Consider the following 23,340-nt stretch of genomic DNA (forward strand, 5'->3'; position numbering starts at 1 on the left):
AAAGTTAATACAGTAATAGAAAAAACATGATGGAGAGTGGGTAAACACCATGACTTTCAAAATGGCAGAATAAGAAACCTAATACAGTGGTACCTTGAGATATGAACAGACCAACATACAAATTTCTTTTTAAGATATGAGCTGCGACTTGGTTCAATTTTTGTTTGAGATCCGAGCGAAATTCCGAGACATAAGTCGTGATTCGGGAAGCTGCCACTAGTTGGCGCATTGGCGCATGGGTCCAGGATAGGCAGTTTGATATACGAGTTGACTGACTTACGAGCTCCGTTACAGAACGAATTAAATTCGTATCTCAAGGTACCACTGTAATCACTTCTTAAACAGCTTTTTAATCTTGGAATAAAAACCTTCAAATTGTCAATATCAAGAATACATTACTATGAAAATACACACACACACACACACACACAGCTAGAGAGAAGCAGTAGGAATTGCTAGGTTTGAATTGATGATTTGCAAGTACCTTTGTAGGCTTTTCCAAACTAATTATATTTTATAATAAAAATGCATACTTAAAATAAATTGCTATAACTAAAGTTTTAATTCAATGAGAAATTATCTCTCTATCTCTATCAGGGGTCAGCAGACAACTGGACCAAACCCATCCTGCTGCCTGTTTTTATCCAGCTCTTGAGCACACATGGTTTCTACACTTTTAAATTGTTGGGGGAAAAAAGAAATAATACTTCGCATGTGAAAAGTATAGAAAACTCAAAGTTCACTGCACATAAAGTTTTATTGGAACGCCACCATGCTCACTCAGTCATGTATTGCTACCGCTGCTTTTGTGCTATGACAAAGCCGAATAGTTGAGACAGATTGTGTGACCCATAATGACTAAAATATTTACTATGTGGCCCATTATGGAAACGCTTGCCAACCCCTGATCTATGTAAATGAGTAATCTCTTATATGTGTTGTATTCAAGTGCTAAAAAAATTGTAATAGTTCTGAAAGTTAGAATGGCACTCAACAAAATATACTTTCTCCTATTAGTAAAAATTACAACTGAATGTGTAGGCTGAAAGAAGCACATAGTAAGAGGAAATAATTTTTAAACTCTGATACCTGCATCTGTAGTTCGGCATCTGTCTGTAACATTTTGGTCTTGGCTTGGGCATCAAAGATGAAAGGGTAGGAACAAAGTGTTACGGAATCCTAAATAAAACATAATTGGCAATACTGTAGTATCCACAGAGGATACTGCCGGAAGAATATATAAGTAAATTAAAAAGGTATCATTTACCTGTATTATCGATTGTCTAGCTTTCTGTATAAAGAAAAACAAAGTCTCTTATTTGAATTGCAAAATTTAAACATTACCCCCTACAAATGTAAATACAAATAACAAAATATAAAGTATCTCACTATTTGGCCATGGAACTAACCCCATTTGAATGGCTGGCTGGATTTGAATGGAATAGAACAAATGTTCTGATGGACATAGACTGAAAAAGAAAAACTAAAACAATCTTTAAAAATTTTTAAAGAACCGTTACAGACCATTTCACCAACTGTATAATTCACAGCATTAATAGAATTCTCTTTTATAACAGAAACCTAATTTCAAAACAGAAATTTTAAAACCTTGATTTCAGAAATTACTTTTGCTGAGAAAGTTAATGCAAATTTCATTCATGAGCATGTTATGACTCAGCACTTAAGCCAATTCTTGGCCTACAGGTCACTTCATCAATATGTAAATGAAATCTTAACAAACTTTGAGAAGGGAAATAACAGTAAATTTTAAAACCTACTTACTGGGGGAAAATCTTTTCTGAAAGTTTTTTTTATGTTATGTAATAGACATTATTCATTAACTTAATAGAAACAAACATAATCATTAACAATATACATCATGTTGACCTGCAGTAATTTTTTTTTTTCTGAAGCTGGAAACAGGGAGGCAGTCAGACAGACTCCCGCAGGCGCCCGACCGGGATCCACCCGGCACGCCCACCAGGGGGCGATGCTCTGCCCATCCAGGGCATCGCTCTGTCGCGACCAGAGCCATTATAACGCCTGAGGCAAAGGCCACAGAGCCATCCTCAACGCCTGGGCCAACTTTGCTCCAATGAAGCCTCGGCTACAGGAGGGGAAAAGAGAGAGAGAGAGAGAGAGAGAGAGAGAGGAAGGAGAGGGGGAGGGGTGGAGAAGCAGATGGGCGCCTCTCCTGTGTGTCCTGGCGGGGAATCTAACCCGGGACTTCTGCACACCAGGCCGACGCTCTACCACTGAGCCAACTGGCCAGGGCCAGTAATTTTTCTCAAATGGAAAACTCTGGATTTATTCTCAGAGACCTGAGAGTGTTATCCACATTTTTAAATTTTGTTGGGTTTTTTTTTTATAAATAAAATCCTAAACAAAATCAATAGAAAAAATTCAGAATGACCCCCTTATAATGGTGTGTCACCATATAATTTGCATTTATTTTAATGGTTGCACCGATTATACTTAATGGTCCAAGAGTAATAAGAAGAGGAAAAAAAGCAATCTTTCTTGGTAAGTAATGCGTTTGCACAAGGGACAGAGCTGCTCAAGCTCTCTGCATTAATGAAGGCTTAATAGCATCTAAAAGGAAGAAGGAGCTGAGTCATCCCAGGGTGACTGGAACAGGCCTTGGCCTGACAGCAGGCAGTCCTGTGAACGCATGGATGGGTGGAGCAACACACGAATGCTTCTCTCTCCCCTCTCCTCTCTCTCTAAAAGTCAATAAATAAATAAAATACTTTTAAAAGTCACAGTGTACGTGGGGTTTGGTTTCAGTGAGGCTGTCAATGTTTTATTGATTTTAGAGTTTTGTTTGTATCTAATTTGTAAATTTGGTTCAGTTTTATAATTGTTTAAACGTTATAGAAGAAGTATCTAATTTCTTTCATGTTTATGTATAGTCCAATGAAATCATTTAATAGCAATTTTAAATAAAATCTACCCTGTTTATCCTTTAGAAACAGGTTCCTTTATGGATCTTGGAATATTTCTCTGGACTGAAGAACAATTGAAGAGACAATTCAAGTTCAGTAGACAGGTATAAAATCATGTATATATATATCCAGGCTAATTTGACTGACTCTCATGCCTACATATCTAATTACTTTGAATTTAGAATTGAAATCACTAAAATAAAACACACATAAGCCATAAAACAACACTCTAGAAAATTATCTTCCAGTCTAAGTACCTACAAAAGGTATAAGTATCCTGGAAAAGTAGATTTTAAACTGGTGCTAATATTCAGAATTTTAGACTCTTCATCTCGAAAAGATTATTTTATTCTGAGCATGATTTGTTTATTCTCAAAAGAAAAACCTTTAATCTGTTGACTGTTGGGCAAATGAGTTTGTAAAATTTGTATTTTTTGAGTTTCCTCACTTTGTTAAAAAATGGCGCTGGGCAGCCACATGTGTGTGCTTGCCCTCAGAGCAGGGCACTTGATTGCAAATAGCGAATTGCATTCCTGCCTGGAAGGGGCCATTGTTTTGCTAATATTTGCTGGAGGAGGGGTCTTCATGGGCCCAGGCAGTTTTGCAGGGAGAGCAGAGAGAATGCAGACTGCTGAAGAAGCCAGTTTTGCAGGGAGAGAGGAGGTGTGCAGATGAGGAACCAGAACTGAGGGGCTTTGTGAGCTCTGCTGAGATTGGTGGGGCCTTTGATTCTAGGAGGAACCAGAGAAGATTCTCCTGATTGTGGAACTGGAGAATGTGTCAGGGCTTTGGGAGCCCCGAATGAAAGGGAGTGTTTTCCCTGTGTTTGTTCGTCGGCCGACGGCCGGTGTGAGACTTTAATAAAGAAATGGCCCACCATCCTCCGGCTCTGCTGTTTCTTTACTGTCTGCCCGAATTCAATGGGAACCTGCATGTGAGTGTCCATGATACAGCGGCCACTGGCCATACATCTGGTATAGTTTGCAGCAAGATTCAGATCGGATTGGTATGGAGCAGCCACTGCCCTTGAGGGGTGGGGTAGAAGACTGGTTGTTGTTATGGTTCCCATGGCTGCCTTCTGGGGACTGTGGCTGGCTGATTTTTACAGCTCTGCAAGAAGAAACCGAGAGCTCTGTGCAAGAGGCTGCCCAAGGCCTGAAAACTGCGCAGCAGCAATGGAAGGAGTTGGAATGGCCACGGGAGAAAGAGATGCAGATCCTGGAACTGGAGCGAGCGCTGGAGAAGGAGGACACATGGGTTCGTGAGCTGCAGTTTGCCCTGGAAGTTGAACGCTGGCAGAAGCAGTTGTTTGAGGGACAACTGTGGGTTCAGCTTCACGAGAGCCGGCAGCCACTGGAGCCTAAGATGTAGTCGTGCCGGTGGAGTGGCTCTGAGTCAGTGTAAGCATTTCCAGCTCCTCTTCTGAGGATGAGAAAACTTGGGTTGAGACTGCCACCCACAGATCACAGAAGGTAAAAACCCTGCAGCAAAGAGGATCTACAAAGCCCCTGGTAGGTTTGCGATTGTGGAACATAGGGGTGGATGGCAGCATGATCTCTGGAGCGAAGGTGGAAATGTTGGCCACCATTGCCATGTGTTCCTCCTTGGGGCAGCATCTTAACAGCTGTCAAGATGGCAGGGATGAGGGGGAAGGCTGGAGACCCCTTGTGCATGGACTGACTTTTGTATTGTGACCATAGAGGTCACCAGCTCTCTTGTTAGATGGACAGGCAGCTTTTGGGTAATATGAGAGACCTCAAAGGTGGGGCGGCTCTGGTGGAGGCCCTCCTGCACCGGGAAGCTTTTCATCCAGTTGGAGAGAAGCTCCAAGGACATCGTGAGCTTTGGGCAGAGTGCTCAGAGAGGCACGGTGAAGGCACCTTTGTAATTGTTGAAATTGTATAACTTGTACCGTTACTGTAATTTATTTGTATAACGTACCTCATTCCTTGCATAGGAATGCCTGTGGTGTGGATTGCTAAGTGAGCAAAAGGGGTGGAATGTTGGGCAAATGAGTTTGTAAAATTTATATTTTTTGAGTTTCCTCACTTTTATTGTTAAAAAATGGTACTGGGCAGTCACGTGTGTCCTTGCCCTCAGAGCAGGGCAGTTGATTGCAAATTGCAGATCGCACTCCTGCTTGGGAGGGGCCATTGCTTTACTAATGTTTTCTGGAGGAGGAGTCGTTGTGGGCCCATCCAGTTTTCTGCAGGGAGAACAGAGAGAATGCAGAGTGCTGAAGAAGCCAGTTTTGCAGGGGGAGGGAATGTGTGCAGATGAGGAACCAGAACTGAGGGGCTTTGCGAGCTCCGCTGACAGTGGTGGGGCCTTTGATTCTAGGAGGAACCGGAGAAGATTCTCCTGGTTATGGAACTGGAGAATATATCAGGGCTATAGGAGCCCTGAATGAAAGGAAAGTGTTTGCTCGTCGGCGGGTGTGAGACTTTAATAAATGAATGGCCCACCATCCTCCAAATCTGCTGTTTCTTTACTGTCTGCCCGAATTCAATGAAAACCTGCATATGAATGGCCACGATGGTGGCAGCCACTGGCCATACATTGGCCTATAAAACAAGATGAAATTTTGAACACTTCAAATGTAAAAATGACTATAGAAGAAATTATAACAGTGACTGTAAAAACAGTTGTTGGCATTATAGTGCCCCAGTATACCTAGTATTTTAAATACAGGTATTTTTGTTGGTGCAATATAGAGGTGGGGCAAAAGTAGGTTTACAGGTGTGAGTGCATGAAACACAGTTTATTCTGTATTATTATTGTATTATTCTCCACACAAACAACTGTATTATTCTCCACACAAACAATTGTATTATTCTCCATACAAAGAACTGTAAACCTACTTTTGCCCCCACCCAGTAATTATTTCAGACATCAAACAACAGCTTTGTCTGTATTACTTGACTCTCTCCAGTCCCATTACAGTTCTCTGATTCTCTCTACCATCCCCTCCCTGAAAACCCCACCATGAGCCCTCCTTCTATGGCTCTTATTCCCTCCCTCACTCCTTATTCCCTCCCTCACTCCTTGCCTAACCCCTCCCCGACCCCTGGCAGAGTCCAGTTTTAGAAAAGAGCTGGTATCTGTTCTGGAGAAGGAGAGGAGTTATCACAGACAGGGTCATCCCACTCTCAGTTGAGTGGCTGGCTGGAAAGAAATCTAAAACTGCTTCCATTAGGAACCAGAGACAAGGCCACAGAGCTGGTGGTCCAGAAGACCCCCCTCCCAGGGAGGAGCGCAGTGCCAGCTCTAAGGAAGGGAAAGATGGAAAGGCTGTTCCCTCAAAAGAAGCACCAGACCTATATGAAGGTCTATAAAACACTTATAGACTTTTTATAAGGCTGTGAGTTTTTGTATTTGAAATACAATAATTTCACTGACTTTTATTTTGTGAATGCTGACTATTTCAGAAATAGTATTAGTACTGGCATTTCCACATTACATAAGATAAATACTGAAACAGCTGTGTTATGATTTTGCTTCATGACTGCTCTCCCTAACCTAGAAGGATACATATGAACTGCCATGTGACCCCCTCTGAGGGGCTGCTTGTCCTGGGCCAATCATTCCTCCAAAACAGTCTCACAAAATTAGAACTAGCAAAGCACTGGTGGATCACATTTCAAATATTTCTGCTTGAAGTTGCATTGTGACATTAGATCATTTTTTAAAGTATATAAAATTTGAAGCAATCGACAAGTATATGGTACAGAATTGAAGAACTGGGAATATCTTTTTTTTTTATTCCAAATCAACATTTCCTAAATATGACTGTGACCTGGGACAGGAGGCATGGCACAAATACCTATCATGCCAAGAAGGAAACACAGGAGCCTCTGCTGTAGGGCCTGCCTGCCACCACGTGTTCCTATACCCACCATGGGCAAACCTGGCTTCCTGCTGTCACTGAATGCTGAGGCAAAAACATTTGCATCCTCTCACCATGCACAATAATGGCACTCAGAGCCAAATCACTGCCCCCTTCTGACACATATGACTAGTTTTTATTTTTGAAGCATTTACTCTGTACCATTAACTTTCTGACTGTGCTGCTCTCTATGGGAGCCCACAAAGTCACTAATTCTTGTTATTTGATTTTCAAGTGGATGTTGGTAGATTAATGGAAATAACAAGTCACTACCACCTCTTTCTTTAAAATGAGCAAAAATCATCCACATCACAATGTCTTTTTGTGTTCCACAGCTCTTTTTACATGTGTTATTTATGTATACGCCTTTGTAATTCCCTTTTCACTGTTTGTACTGAACGCCCTACAGCGGTGACCACAATGTTCTGTACATGTCCCTGCCCCCAACTAACAGGCACGCAATATATGTGAGGTGCCAAGAACTGCTTACTGTAATTACTGAGGGCTTATTATATGGCAAGTGAAGCACTCTGCCAAGTAAGGCCTTTCCATTCACTTAAGTCTTACAATACTGTTATAATTTTCATTTACAAATGAGGATGTTAGGCCTATAGAAATTAAGTAACTTGCCTAGGGTCACACAGGTAAGGAGGCCAGAATTGAGACTACAAGTTCTTTCTGATTAAAGTATGTGTTTTGAACTACCTGCTGTACTGCCTCAGCTACTACCAAGCCCAAAATTTTTATTGTGGTAAATGTAAAATGGAATATTAGTTCACCATTAAAAAAAAAAAAGGAAATCCTACCATTCGCTAAAACATGGGTGAACCTAATGGGCATTATGCGAAGTAAAATAAGCCAGAGAAAGGCAAAATACTCTATGGTGTCACTTATACATGGAATCTAAAAAAAGAAAAAAGCCAATCTTATAGAAACAGAAGACTGACGGTTTCCAGGGGCAAGAGGGTGGGAAGATGGGGAGACATAGATCAAAGGGTAGAATTCTGTTATAAGCTCTGAGGAGCTAATGTACAGTATGGTAACTAGTTAATAATACTGTATTGCATATTTTAAAGTTGCTAAGAGAATAAATCTTAAAAGTTTTCATCACAAGAAAAAAATATCCGAAACTATGTGTGGTGACAGACGGTAACTCTACTGAATCACTATGTTATACTAACATAATGTCATATGTCAGTTATAACTTAAAAGAATGGTTAAAATACATACAAATTTATATATAAAATGGCTTTAGCAACTCAGGTTAAAATCCAATATATCAAGAAATTGAAACTTTAATTTCTAAAAGTACTGTACAATAAAAAAATTCCACAGAAATCACAAAAGTTCACACAGTAACTTTCTATCCTTCTATAATAACTACCTTAAATTACTGAAGAGCACATGAAGACCTATATTTACTTACTAAATGTTAAGAAAAAGAAACTATTAAAATGTTGTAAAAGTCGTTTGCTTAACCTCCTTTCAGAGACTACAGTCATGACAATCTAGATTTTTTAAAATTTATTTTTCTTCTTTCCTAAGTGAGAGGAGGGGAACTAGAGAGACAGATTCCTGCATGCACCCCGACTGGGATCTACCCAGCAAACCCCATCTGGCGCCTATGCTCTATTTGCAGCCATGCTCGCAACTGAGCTATTTTTAGCACCTCAGGCAGTGGCTACACAAAGCCACCCTTAGTGACTGGGGTCAATGTGCTGGAACCAATCAAGCCATGGCTGCGGGAGGATAAGAGAGAAGGGAGGGGGAGAAGGAGAGGAGTAGAGAAGCAGATGGTCATTTCTCCTGTGTGCCATGACCAGGAATTGAACCTGGGACATCCACACACTGGGCTGATATGATAATCTACAATTTAACACCAGTAATTTCTTTTTCAGTGGCAAAAAGAGTTAGAATTCATTAGAATTATCCTATTCAGCATCAAGTCTGAGAAAGTGTTGATTAGAAGTCAGAAGAATTGGCTTTTTTTTCTTTTTTTTGGGAATCAACATTTTTATTTATTTTATTTTAATTTTTTAGAGAGAAGAGGGAGAGACAGAGAGAGAGAGGAGAGACAGAGAGAGAGAAGGGGGGAGGAGCTGGAAGCATCAACTCCCATATGTGCCTTGACCAGGCAAGCCCAGGTTTTCGAACCGGCGACCACAGCATTTCCAGGTCGATGCTTTATCCACTGCACCACCACAGGTCAGGCCAGAAGAATTGGCTTTTACGGTTAAATTGGTGAAAAAATTGTTTAACTTCTCTGAGTCTCCACTTCTTCACCAGAAAACAAAGCTGTTGGCCTAAATAATTCATAAGCCTTATTTCAGCTTTTAGCATTTCATTATTTAATTAATAGTATTTTCATATGAATTGGTAAATCAAAAAAAGTTAATCTTTTTAGAATTTCTAAATTAGCAGGTGAAAGCATAGTTCATTGCTAGCCTCCATGTTAAATTTCCCATGAATACCTATTTAGAAGAATCTAATCCACTTTTATTGAAAAGTGTTTTGTTTTTTTCAAGGTACTTATAAAATCTTATTAAAAACAATATTGTGTCTAATATTAATCATCTATTATTTATTTAACAAAGAAAATAATCTTGCTTGGTTAAATAAAGCTGTTTAAATACCTTGCTTTTGGAAACCACTATTTACTTCAAAATACCCTACAGGGAAAATACTACCTAAATGTTGTTGATAAATCTATTAAAATAGGTGAGATAAATCTATTAAAATATAAAATTGAGGTGAGCAACAACTCACCTCAAATGCATCTGCCATGCATGGTTTCACTAAATATTATAACCAAATTATCACTGTTTTCTGAAATAACTCAAATTTACATATACTCCACAGATAGGGGGTCCTATAAAGCCTTGCATATATCTCAAGCCAGTGTAATCAAACTGAGAAGTTCTTGCCAAGTCATGGGTGGGTGGGAGGAATCTGCACGCATTTCCTTGGATGGTATTTCTAACATACCGTGAGAAGTAGGTCAGGGATAAGTGACATTTTTACTCACATAATCCTAAATCAGAGGCGGCCTACAGAGTTCAGGCAGCTGAATAAGATGACTGAAGTAGGATAACTATTAGAAGATGATACTTAGCAAATGTCCTTTCCTCAATGTCAAAGTCAAGCTGCAGTGGAGAATGTGGCATACAGAAATCCTGTCTAAAGAGCCTCTATTGAACTCCAGCCATCCGGTGCCATCTGGGAAGACAGGCCATGTTGCCAGATGTTCCAAGTTTCAAGAAAAGCTAAAAATTCCATTTTATATGTCCTGACATTTTTTAATTGTGGTAAAAGACACAACAAAGTTTACTCTCTTTATCATTTTAAAGTATACAGTTTGGTAGTGTTAAATACATTTGCATTATTATGCAATGATCTCCAAAACTTTTCCAACTTGCAAACTCTATATGCATTATACAACTCCCCATTTCTCCGCCCCCAGACCCTGGCCACCACAAGTCTATAATGCTCATAAAAACTAGAGGATTTTTTATTGCTTCATATTCATTGAGTTTGACTACTTTAGATACCTTGATTTTTTTTCACATTGGCAACTAATTTAATATTTATACCATTGGGTGTGACTACCCATTTATGACTCCTTATGATCCTTTGTGATTACTTCAAGCACTTCAAAGTTTCGAGAATGAAAAAGCCAGTGGATAAATCACAGGTGTGACACTAACACCAAAGTCAAGGACAAATTATAGAGCCCAGATGTGTTGTCCTAATCCTTAACCTGTACTCAGAAAAAAAGACGAAAGCTGTAAGATACGGTTTACATGAAGTCTTACCATGCCTGCTTGATGCAAGAACCACATGAGATAGTCTTCCTGAATGTCCACAAGACTGGAAATCTCAGGAATGTAAAATGCATCATATTCCACGTGCTTCACTTTAAGATTTACCTGATGAAAAACAAAACAAGGACAACTAAAACCTAGACAACTGAAAAAGGACTTCACATAGAACATCTCAGTAGGACATGTGGCCCTCCCATCTATCGATCAGCCTTCTCCCCACTGGTTCCACTCAATGTTTACCTTATATAACTTCTCCAAGAGCTTGAGAGCTGCTGTAATATAGTTGTTAAACAGTACAGGAATTAAGAATGTCTTTCTTCCTCTCAGGAGATAAACAACTGTACCTTTATAGAGGTTTACCAGCTTCATGAAATATTTCGGGCATACCTGAGACCACCAGTTATCTTTAGAAAGAAAACACATGTTTCAACATATAATCTTGATATTTTTGCCTCGAGTATTTACATCTTTGCCTACGGCACAATTTTTCCCTCAAAGAGTCATCCAGAAGGCTAATCTAAAATTTCAATCCCACAGGTAAATGTGGACATACTCTGGGCAGGAGCAGTCATATGTTCTAGCCCTGTCAGCCCTCTTCTGAGCCACCACACCTAAATCCTGAACCAGGGATGCCAATGACCACATGTACCAGGACAGCATCTATATGAAAACCATTCCATCCTTCAGGAGGTATAATGAGTTCAATAACGACTATTTCAGCTTTTCTCCAAACCATGCTTTCTCATACCCAACAAGAAAATAATACCATTGACTTCTACTTTGTCAGAAATAAATTCAGCCATACTGAAATATTTAAAAGATTAAATAATATGATGTCTGAGACTTTTTTAAAAATTCCAGCAAAAATGAAAAGGTGGTGGTAGGGGAATAAAAACGAAAAGGGCAAAATGTTGATATTCATTAATTGATGGGTTTTTGTAGCATTCTCTCTACTTTGGGGTTATTCTTTTCAGTTTAAATTTCTATTAGAAGTTTAAAAATTCAGTATAAAACTGAACCATGTGGATTGCTTCGTGCCATCCTACCTGAAAAAATTAAAATGAAAAAAATAACAAAAAACCTCAAAACTTAAACATTAGGTACTACACTCCTTCATAAATTGCCATCTCTTTACCTCATAGTCTACTAGCCTAAAAAATATGCTCCAAAGGGCTCTTGATCTTAAAAAATAATGAAGGGCTAACATATTGCTAGTGCTTTCATTATTATTTGTTTTTCTATCTTCTGCAAAGGTGGAAGCAATATAAGCCAGTCACCCATCCTCAGGAGAACAGGTCTCTTCACTCATGGGGAGACCACACCCAGGGGAACACCTGCTCTTACAGAACCCAGAAGTTACTGAGCTGCAGTGAACACCTCCAAAAAAATTTACCAGGGAAAAAAAAGGAAAAAGCCAGGAGACAGACTTTCTGCACTTGATTAATAAAAACATCTCAGGCGCTACTCCCATGAGAGACACTCTTCAATTCACTGAGGAACGGAAGGTTCTTATCTCAGCAAAGTGTCCGTAGCCTGCAAAAATCAGTGTGCACTCAACTGTCCTAAAAAAGAAAAACAAAACAAATATTTGGTAAGTCTCCACTAGGTCATTTTCTTCCTCTCCTTTTCTGGAGAACTGTGTGTCACCAAAACTATGCATTTCACTCCCACCCCCTGAGACGGGAACAGGAGTAAGAGCAACAGAGGGACATTAGATTTTGAGACACTATTAACTACTAGCGAGTATAGGGGAAGAAACAAAGCTGGATAATTTAACTTTGTGAATATTTAAAAATCAAGACTCGTTGGGTGTGAATCATTTCAAATAACCAAAATAATGGTTCAATTTGTTTAAATTTCAAATATGGCTATTTAGAAATTAATAGCAGAGATTTAAAAAAAGGTTAAAATGTTAAGGAAATTAAATGGCAACACATAGATGCTTGGATCTCAATCCATCAAGAGCCAGTAGTTACACCAATAAAATAAAAAAACCCCACAAAACCACTAGTATTAAGTTTAGCAAATTCACCTAATACTTTGCTAGGATTTGTATCCAGCCGTAGAATGGCCATAGCCAGGGGAATAGTCAACGTGATGTAATACTTGGAATCCTGGAGTAGGGGAAACTCAGGTAGTATTAAATAGATTCGCATAGCTTCAACATCTGGTGGCGAACTTGACAGCTGAGGAATCAGGCAACTTTCAAAGCTGTTTAAGATCTGTATGAGAGAAAAGAGTATTGAGCAATTCAAGCATACATGAAATCTAGTTACCTTATCTCTAATTCATAGCTATTTGATAGACTCTCAACTCTCATTCACTGCATGCACTGGGGACCTCCCTAAGAGCCAGCTCTAGGTGTTCAGGATACATCAGTGAAAAAATAAAAGCCAGCCTGACCTGGCGGTGGTGCAGTGGATAGAGCGCCGGACTGGGATGTGGAAGGACCCAGGTTCGAGACCCCGAGGTCGCCAGCTTGAGCGCGGGCTCATATGGTGTGAGCAAAAAGCTCACCAGCTTGGACCCAAGGTCGCTGTCTCGAGTCGCTGACTCAAGCAAGGGGTTACTCAGTCTGCTGAAGGCCCACAGGCAAGGCACATATGAGAAAGCAATCAATGAACAACTAGGGTGTTGCAACCAAAAACTGATAATTGATGCTTCTCATCTCTTTCCGTTCCTGTCTGTCTGTCCCTGTCTATCCCTCTCTCTGACTCTCGCTCTGCCTCTGAAATAAATTTAAAAAATAAAAAATAAAAAATAAATAAATAAATAAATAAAAGCCAAAGATCCTGCCCATGCAGACCTTAAACTCTGGAGGGGCATTTCTTTAGAAAGATTTGGGCCAGAAAGAAAGCTGAAGGTAAGTCAAATTTCCAAAGTGAATATTTTAGAATTAAGATTTATACAACACCTTTTGCCTTTTCATCTTTTTCTTTTGCTTGAAAGTCAAATTATTGTAATGAAAAAAAAAATGCATTTTTAAACTTGCAGTTTTGTCAATGTAAAAAACATACCTGTTCTAGAATCACGGAGTGCTGAGAGTTCATTAACTTCTCAAATAACACCCTAATTGAGTTCAGGTCAATCCCAGGGATTTTAGGACTTGTTTTAAAATGTTCATCAATTCTAAACAAACAAAAACAGAAAGTATGCAAGAAAAACAAAGCAAACATTCTGACAGGAATTATAAAGAGTTAAACAAATACTGATTACATTTAAAATTGGCCTGGCAGAAAATATGCATAAAAATATTAAGTACACTTTGGAGAGTCATACAGAATAAACCTCTCTGGAACCTCTTTGAAGATACTCTTAAAATTTTCAAGTCTTCTATCCTTGGAGTCAAAGTATAAGGATCATTATTTCAATTTGAGGCTGTCTGACAGTTTATAAGCAGTGTTATTTCCAATTTACTCTTGTGTTTTCTTGCCTTTTTCTGTTATTGTGGTACACTGAACAAGCTGTGGATGCTGTGCTCAGATGTCAAAAAATACCTCTGTGCAAACTGGTCCACCCATCAACAAGCGGCAAGTAGAACCTCCTTGTTTAAAGCCTTTCTGAACAAAAGATTTTTTTTTTTTTAAATCAGATCTACAACAATTACAAAGTTAATGTCTCTCCTAGTTAACACAAGAGATACAATTACATCCATCCACCCAGGGACTGATTTTATTGCTACTGTTTTTAACATCCTAGTAATTAATCATTTTTCAAACCTAAATCCAGCCTTTTAGAGACTTAAAGAATGTGTCTTTTAAATGTCCATTCTTGAACACACCATATCTATTTATGACAAAAGAACTAGCTATTTGCAAAACAGGCTTCTGTTTATGAGTAATGGACACATTCAGATAGACTTAATACCCTCTGACAGCAATGTTTTAATTTATAAAAACGGGTAAGTAGAGTTTCTAACATTTTTTAAGAAAATCATAGTTATATTGTCAAATCAAGAGGAGATACTTGGGCTTTGTTGGATCTTTTGTTGTTCTAAAAATAAATCTGCCCAAACCATAAAAGTTAATTCTGATGGCCCGTATGTAACCTTCTATATGCTTAGATGCAATTTTGCTACGCTGTCAATGAAAACACAAAATACAAAAAAAAAAAAAAAAAGACAAAATATTTTATTTATATGTATTTATGCTTTGTTAAACTGGTCTTCATTTTAGTTTCCTCTGATGCACTCTGTATAAGCTGGAGGAGCAGGATTCCTGAAATAGTACCATCGTTAGTTCAAATAAAGAGCTTCACCCAGAACCCTACAGAATCATGATACTAAGGATAAATAACCTAACCATGGCCTGACCTGTGGTGGCGCAGTGGATAAAGCGTCGACCTGGAAGTGCTGAGGTTGCCGGTTCGAAACCCTGGGCTTGCCTGGTCAAGGCACATATGGGAGTTGATGCTTCCAGCTCCTCCCCCCTTTCTCTCTCTCTGTCTCTCATCTCTCTCTCTCTCTCTGTGTATCTCCCTCTCCTCTCTAAAATGAATAAATAAAATAAAAAATAAAAAAAAAAGTGAGCATAATATATTAAAAAAAAAAACGTGTAGGAGAAAGGCCACTGTTCACACAGGACCAACCACACGTTTAAAAAAAATAAAATAAAAAAAATAAAAAATAACGTAACCACTCTGGCCAACAGCCCTTCCCGACCTTCACAGAAGCTGTCCTAGAACAGGGCATCTCAGCCTTGACACTATTGACTTTCTGACACTGGATGATTCTTTGTGGAGTGGGTGGGACTGTGAGCTGCTACACAGACTCCTTGGCCTTTGCCTACTAGATGCCAGTAGTATACCCTCCGCGTTGTGACCAAAGACGTCACCAGACATTCCCAGATATCCCCAGGGAAGCAAGTTCAGCTTGGCTGAGAACCACTGTTCCAAAAGACCAAAAGCAGCACAATCCAGAATACCTTTCTCTGGAGGAAAAGGCCAAGTACTGACTCTCAAATTAATTGGATGAGCTCATTCCAGCTGCTTTAATGATACAAGTAAATGACTTGGCAATCTCTAACTCACTGAAGAGAGTTTCTGAAGTGACCTCTTGCAACCCAACTAAGGGAGATAATTTGGGTAGGATTCAGACACAGAAATGATGTCTAAGTCTTCTTGGAATTTTCACTGGCAAAAAAATACTGATAGATGATCCGGACTTGAGGTCATCACAACCTGTAACAAGACCCTTCTGCTGCACCAGGTTCTGAGGGGAGTATCTGCAGAAGGGATAAGGCCAAGCCAAAACCACTCTTTTTACTACCTGGGAGTTCAGCCCAAATGTAATTTCCTGGTGAGCTGGGCTGGACTTGAGTCCAAGAAGCTCTGAAGTTTGCTTGGACCTTCCCCCTAAGCTCACTCTTTTTGAGGGGAAAAAATCCTATGGGACAATAAACCAAAGAAATTTAGGAGATTATTTAGAGAATTAAGAATTCAAGTATAGCCTGACCGGTGGTGGTACAGCAGAAAAAGTGTCAACCTGGGATGCTGAGGTTTGCTGGTTTGAGTACAGGCTCTCCAGCTTGAGTGTGGAGTCACCGGCTTGAGCATGGGATCATCGACATGATCCCATGGTCACTGGCTTGAGTCCAGACGTTGCTGTCTTGAAGCCCAAAGTCACTGGCTTGATCTCAGGGTACTAGCTTGAGCAAGGGTTCATTGGCTCAGCTTAAGCCCCGTAGTCAAGGCATGTATGAGAAGCAATCAATGAACAACTTAATCAATGCTTCTCATCTTTCCCTATCCCCTCCCCCTGTCCTGTCTCTCTCTAAAAAAAAAAAAAAGCATTTAAGAATAAATACTATACACATGGTAGGAGTAGTAACATTATAGAATACCCTGAAAAAAATCTTACTTCTGATTATACCAACTCTTTCTAAGATACAGCTTCTCTCTTTGCTCATTCTCTGCCCACCAGGCATGAATCAGCATTGCCCTGACGAATGTCCTCTCATTCATCATTACGGGGCATCCCAATTTCTGTACAAATCATCAGCTTATCCGCTGAATTAAGGCCATCAAAGAGGACAGTTTTTCACAACCTTTGTTGAGTATCTGCATCACATACGGATCTTTTTTAAGACTCTTAGTCACTTACTTTTTTTCAAGAAAACTTCCGTTCCAACAGGCTGCAGAAGATAATATCTGAACAACACCACTATAGAGAGAGTAATAGGGAAGAAAGCCTTTAATAATTACAAATAGATAGTTATTTAAGTATCAGCAATAGATTACACATCTATTCTAGGGTTTCATTAATAGCAGCTCTTTCTTACCCAGGAGAAGCCTTGGAATATGTACACACATTTGCTTATAAAAAAACAAAACAAAAACAAAACAAAACAAAACCATCGTGTCACATCTCAAAATGGACCACAGCTTAAATTTTTCATGATTCATGTTAAAATAAAAAGAGAGCATCCAAGCTACTGAAAAGAAAAACCCTTGCACCTGGTAATGATCTTGAAAGTTCTTCTACCACCAGCCACCTAAGACACTCTCCATTTCACTTCCAAACATGACAGAAGATAAAATCAAAATGGAGAAGCTGAGCTGTCACCACCCAAATATAGAAATTATCTTTGTAAATAAATGGCTGAATATCCACTTCCTTCTATTTTGTTGCCCATCTGAGAAAAAAACTGAAAATAAGTGAGATGAGCATTCCTGTTACCTGGATTATACAGGTTCTGGGGAAAGAACTACTTTCTGAGGACCCAGAGGGAAGCTGCGTTTCAGGGGCCCTGCAGCCTCCCACAGTATAAGGAAAGGGAAGGCATGAAACAATACGTGGTTGAGGAGGCTGTTTCTGGCACTTCTATTAATCATAGAATCCAGGTGATAAAAGATCTTTAGCGATCATGTCTTCCATCCTTTCATTTTAGAAATAAAAAAACCTGAGAACTAACAAAGTGTCACGGTGCCAGCAGAGGGAGCCTACACCTCCCCAACCCCTGCAATAGTGAGTCTAGTCCCCTCACCCCCAACACCTTCCGGCCTGACACGCCTGTTCTGAGGACAACGTGAGCTGCTGTAAGGCATGCCCAATGATTCCCCAGCGTGCCCCAGAGTTCAGGCCCTGGCCATTTCCCCCACTACAATCCACATCATAAAGCCAGATGTATTACACTCATTTCTGGGAATGACCACTGCTTAGCACACAGAATGTGATTCTTTCATTCCCAAGAACGAAACTCTCCGCAGAAAAATGGAAATGCTGAGGAAAACTAAGGAAAATGTTTAAAAATATACAGAAAATAATTCTCCTTTAAGAATAAAGTAAACTTGACAAAAGGCCTCAATCCTTCTTACTATATTTTTTCTACTTAACACTGAATTACTATCTCAACTAATCATTTTGAATGTGAAAATGCTAGAAATTATTCAGATTAGGTAAGATAACATACTAATACAAGAAGTAATCAATAAACAACTAAAGTGAAGCAACTACAAGGTGATGCTTCTCATTTATCTCCTCCCCCCTTTTCCTGTCTCTAAATAAATAAATAAATAAATATCTCCTAAAAAAAGATAACAGCCCTGGCCAGTTGGCTCAGCGGTAGAGCATCAGCCTGGCGTGCGGGGGATCCGGGTTCGATTCCCGGCCAGGGCACATAGGAGAAGCGCCCATTTGCTTCTCCACCCCCTACCCCCTCCTTCCTCTCTGTCTCTCTCTTCCCCTCCCGCAGCCAAGGCTCCATTGGAGCAAAGATGGCCTGGGTGCTGGGGATGGCTCCTTGGCCTCTGCCCCAGGCGCTAGAGTGGCTCTAGTCGTGGCAGAGTGTCGCCCCCTGGTGGGCGTGCCGGGTAGATCCCGGTCGGGCGCATGCGGGAGTCTGTCTGACTGTCTCTCCCCGTTTCCAGCTTCAGAAAAATACAAAAAAAAAAAAAAAAAAAAAAAAGAAAAAAAAGGATAACAGCTGTCTCAGATTTAGGATGTTTTGGAACATATATATGAAAAACTCTTGGGACCAAACAATAATGAGTTTTAAGATCTGAACAGGCAGGTGAGGAATGCTTTACAGGCCCTGGAAGAATGCAGGAACAAGCTGTTAGGTTTTTTGGTATAAGGGCACCAAATCCTGAATAAAGATGTTCCAAAAAAATGATTCCCTAAAATGTAAAACACCATTTATATTCACCACCTCAATATGGAGGTAGGGAAAATCACTAAGCCTAGAAGATTCCATTACACTTTGGAAAAAATAAAATGAAAACAAGCAGTCACATACCTGATTGTATTTGCATTGTTGTGTTCTGAGAGTTTTTGTCTCCAAACTGCTATGGTTTCATCATTTATTAAACTGGTATAATGTGCTTGGTTCACAGTCCTGAAGTCAACAGCAGGAGAGGAGCTCTGGAGGATTAAATATAACAGTAAAAATGAGAAATTTTGTGGGATGGATCGTTTCTCCTATCCTTCTCCTGACATATTCTCCATTTTGTTTGACGTACAACAGGAGCTGGGGTGTACTACCCAGCCATCCTCACCCTTGAGAATGGGTGCACTCACTCCCCCAGCTGATGAGAGTATAAGCTCCTGACAGCGCCCAGCTGTGCTGCTCTCCAGAAATTGTGTCACTCCTCTTGCATCCAGTGGCAGTTAAAGGTGTGGTACAAAGCCAGTCCCTCCGACTCAACTCAGGACTGCTGGAACGGCCATCCCAACCTCAGAGCTACCACGGGCTGGCTGAGGACTCGTTAAACTGACTGAGTGGTTCAACTTCTCCCTCCGCCCAATCCTAAGTAGATGTTCTGAGCATCTACTTTCTAAACATAAATCTCAGTCTCAGAGTTTGTTTCCCAGAGAAACCAACCCAGTTTGACTTCTCCAGACTTCTTTCCCCTCTGCTTTGAATCACTATAATATCAAGGCTTTTAAAGTATTAATTTGCCATTACTATTCACTGAACTCCAACAAAATATATTATTCAAAAGTTGTTATAACCTATATTGTAAATAATGTATAAAAATGTATTGCCTCTTAATTTCTAGGTTCAAATATATAGCTATAAATTTACAAGAAAGGTGGCAAAAGGATCTATCTGTTAATAATGGCCTTAAAAATTCCAAATGCTGACTAGCACTGTACATCCTTTATTCAGTGAGATTTTAAAAATATAAGCACTTCTCTAAAATTTCTCTTTTTAAATTAATTTTCCATAAATTCTGTTCTTGATCTAGAATTATGAAAAAGTTGAAAGTGCTTTATGACTCTATAGTTGTCAATAGAAAAGAGCAAAAAAGTCATATTAGAGCATTTGTCCATCAATTCCTAAAATGATCATTTTTCTCCTTTGTACCTATACATATAAACACAACTTTAAAAGTAATTTTTTTTTGTTTTTCCCCATAGTTATGAGTTAAGATAGCATTATAGGGAAAATGAGAAGGACATGTAACAAATCAGAGATGCTTGCCCAAGTTTTTGACCATCTGGTTCTTGACAGTTGTTTTACTAAAATGGCCAAAGACGTTTACTGAGAGAGCAAAAGTCATCTTGAATTACAGAGAGAAAAACCGTAAGACAAAGTAGACATCTGAGCACACACAAACACATCCTGGTCTTCAAACCATGCTTGCTATGTAAACTTTAATTTCTTCCCCCATCTGAGGGAGAGCTGAACATGGACTCCAACACATACTTATAATAAAAATTATTTTCTCACTCTTCACTGCATGTCCACCCAATAAACCACAGTTGACTTAAAGTACCATTTCAGAATTACCTAAAGACTTAAAAAAAAAAGGCATAAATTTTCTTCTAATGTCTTCAAATTATATAAAGGCCAAAAAGAAAAAAACTGGTCTAAAGCAGTGTTTCTCTACTTTGGCTACACTTAAGATCACCAGAGCACTGACCGGGCGGTGGCGCAGTGGATAGAGCATTGGACTGGGATGTGGAAGACCCAGGTCCGAGACCCCGAGGTCGCCAGCTTGAGCGCGGGTTCATCTAGTTTGAGCAAAAGCTCACCAGCTTGAGCCCAAGGTCGCTGGCTCGAGCAAGGGGTTACTCGGTCTGCTGAAGGCCCACGGTCAAGGCATGTATGAGAAGGCAATCAATGAACAATTAAGGTGTTGCAATGTGCAACGAAAAACTAATGATTGATGCTTCTCATCTCTCCATTCCTGTGTGTCTGTCCCTGTCTATCCCTCTCTCTGACTCTCTATCTCTGAAAAAAAAAAAAAATCACCAGAGCATTCACAAATCCTCGCAGCTAAGTCACACACTAAACCAATTAAACCAGAATCTTTAGAGGCATCAGTGCTTTTTTTTAAGGCCCCTGGGTGATTTCAATAGACAACCAAGATTAAGAATAACTGTTTCAGGAAAAAGAGGATTATGTCATCTAGCAGGCTTTGAGACAGATTCTCTCTCTCTCTCTTTTCTCCCCCAACCACATTCTCTCTTCAGTCTTATCCAAGGAGCAAGATGAAAGGAAAAAGAATGGCTATGGTTTACACTCACGAAATTGCCAAGACCTATAATCAAAGGCAGCAAAGGAGAATCTGAACATAACTTCTCCCCTCTCTTCTCCCATTTCAAGCCTGGCATTTATGAATGAGTCAGCATTTTACAAAAAACGGAGACTGTTACTACACAGATGCTTTTTCTTGGTTCTTCAAATGATTTTTCACGTGATATGGTGATAGGGTAAAGGTGATTTGATCAGTCTTTGTATCCAAACAAAAATCTATGGTTAATAGTTTAAGCAAAGTGTATGTTTCAGTTGTTTCTTAAAGAGCAACACCTTCCTATGTAATATTATAGTTTTATTTTCTTTTGTTCTTTGTTGTCTAATATTTGTAATGCGTCACTCCTAACAGGTGTTTAAACTTTAATGTGCCCTGTTTCACTAACACTACCCTAGTTTACTCCCTTCTCATCAATGTTTTCTTTGCCAATCACAACAATGTTAATTACAGTAAGTTTAAAATTCAACAACAGCTTTTTTCCTCCCTGGCTACTTGAGGGTCAGCTGCCATCATGAATGACGCAGTAATTATCCACACCAGGAGGTTCATGCCCAACAGACTACTTCAGCAGAAACGAATGGTCATCAGTGTCCTTCACCCTGGGAAGGCAACATTACCTGAGACAGAAATTCAGGAAAAAACTAGCCAAATTGTACAAGACCACAGCAGGTGCCATCTTTGTATTTGGATTCAGAACACATTTTGGTGGTGGCAAGACAACTGGCTGTAGCATGATTGATGATTCCTTACATTATGCAAATGAACTCAAACATAGACTTGCAAGACACGGCCTGTATGAGAAGAAGACCTCAAGAAAACAGCAAGGTGAACACAGGAATAGAACACAGAAAGTCAGAGGGGCCGCAGAGGCCAGTATTGTGTGGGCAAAAGTGAGCTGGATATTGAACAATGGAAGGAGTAAAGATTAGGTTCTTTAGTGACTTTATCTGCGGTGATGGTGCAGATTTTTCATGAGAGAATTAATAAATTAAGAACTTTAAAAAAAAGCCTGACCAGGTGGTGGCGCAGTGGATAGTACATTGGCCTGGAATACAGAGGACCCAGGTTCGAGACGCCAAGGTTGCCAGCTTGAGCACAGGCTCACCAGCTTGAGTGCAGGGGTCGCTAGCTTGAGCATGGGGCCACTGGCTCATCTGGAGCCCCCCCCCCAGTCAAGGCACACATGAAAAAGCAATCAATGAACAACTAAAGTGCCACATGAAGAATCAATGCTTCTCATCTCTCCCTTCTTGTCTGTTTGTCCCTATCTGTTCCTCCCCCTCTCTCTGTGTCTCTCTCACTTAAAAAAAAAAATAATAATAATAATAAAAAAAACCACACAACCTGTGCTGGCACAGTAGATGAGAGTGTTGACCTGGAATGCTGAGGTCACTGGTTTGAAACCCGGGGACTTGCCTGGTCAAGGCACATATGGGAGTTGATGCTTCCTGCTCTTCCCCCTCTTCTCTCTCTCTCCCCCTCTCTCTAAAAATAAATAAAATCTAAAAAAAAAAAAAGGTAACCACCATTTAAAAACAAAACCAAAAAACCCAGCCACATACAGGGAGGAGCAAAAGTAGGTTTACAGTTGTGAGACTCTGAAACACAGAGTTTATTCTTGTATATATTATTATTTATTAATTATTATGTTATTTTCCATAATAATTAATTGTAAACCTACTTTTGCCCCACCCTGTATATCTGATTACATATTTATAAAAGGAAGCAAATTAAGTTTTATGTTGAATTGCATAGAAAAAAACATTATTGTATTTTTTGGATAATATTAAGTCAGTTTCTTAGGAATATGTATACTTCAAACTCTACTACTTGTGGAAAAAAGTTATTAACCTGCAGAGATTCAGTGCTTTTCATACATTACTTTATGGGCATCTAGAAGAAACACAGAATAAGCTCAGCCTTCTTCAAGATTTCTCTGTGCAGCAGGGAAGCTGGGCCTAAAATAGGTTAAAGCCCGAGTTTCAAGTCACCGCAGACGGCAGCACTGCACAGAACCTTCTCCAAGCTGCTGACCTGGAAAATACCTAATCGTCAGTTTTAGCTGTCCAGCCTGAAGCTTCAGGCTCCATCACAACCTTTTCTACTAAAAGCATAGAATTATACTGACTACAAGGTGAGAATGTTTCATATATAAAGATGGCAAAATATCAGGGGAGAATTTTCAGGACTGAAAGGGCCCCTTGTCTCC

General features: G+C 39.7%; 1 protein-coding gene and 1 pseudogene across 9 annotated transcripts in view; one reads left to right on the plus strand and one right to left on the minus strand.

Annotated features, from left to right (window-relative positions):
• The window catches only part of HERC3 (HECT and RLD domain containing E3 ubiquitin protein ligase 3), a 157,099-nt gene that overhangs the window by 78,614 nt on the left and 55,145 nt on the right, over positions 1-23,340 (minus strand). For 8 of the 9 annotated variants that reach the window (XM_066233624.1, XM_066233620.1, XM_066233618.1 and 5 more), the window contains 8 exons: positions 18,887-19,011; positions 16,753-16,812; positions 13,670-13,781; positions 12,685-12,874; positions 10,893-11,056; positions 10,644-10,757; positions 1,268-1,291; positions 1,090-1,179 (listed from right to left, as the gene is read on the minus strand). In XM_066233624.1, the coding sequence (XP_066089721.1) occupies positions 1,090-1,179; positions 1,268-1,291; positions 10,644-10,757; positions 10,893-11,056; positions 12,685-12,874; positions 13,670-13,781; positions 16,753-16,812; positions 18,887-19,011 (879 nt within the window). Of the gene's footprint in view, positions 1-1,089; positions 1,180-1,267; positions 1,292-10,643; positions 10,758-10,892; positions 11,057-11,092; positions 12,215-12,684; positions 12,875-13,669; positions 13,782-16,752; positions 16,813-18,886; positions 19,012-23,340 lie in introns of those variants that run through there. The other variant, XM_066233626.1, reaches the window with a different exon arrangement.
• On the plus strand, positions 21,643-22,060 carry LOC136338025 (small ribosomal subunit protein eS24-like; annotated as a pseudogene).

The sequence above is a fragment of the Saccopteryx bilineata genome, chromosome 5, assembly GCF_036850765.1.
Source record: "Saccopteryx bilineata isolate mSacBil1 chromosome 5, mSacBil1_pri_phased_curated, whole genome shotgun sequence".
Taxonomy (NCBI): domain Eukaryota; kingdom Metazoa; phylum Chordata; class Mammalia; order Chiroptera; family Emballonuridae; genus Saccopteryx; species Saccopteryx bilineata.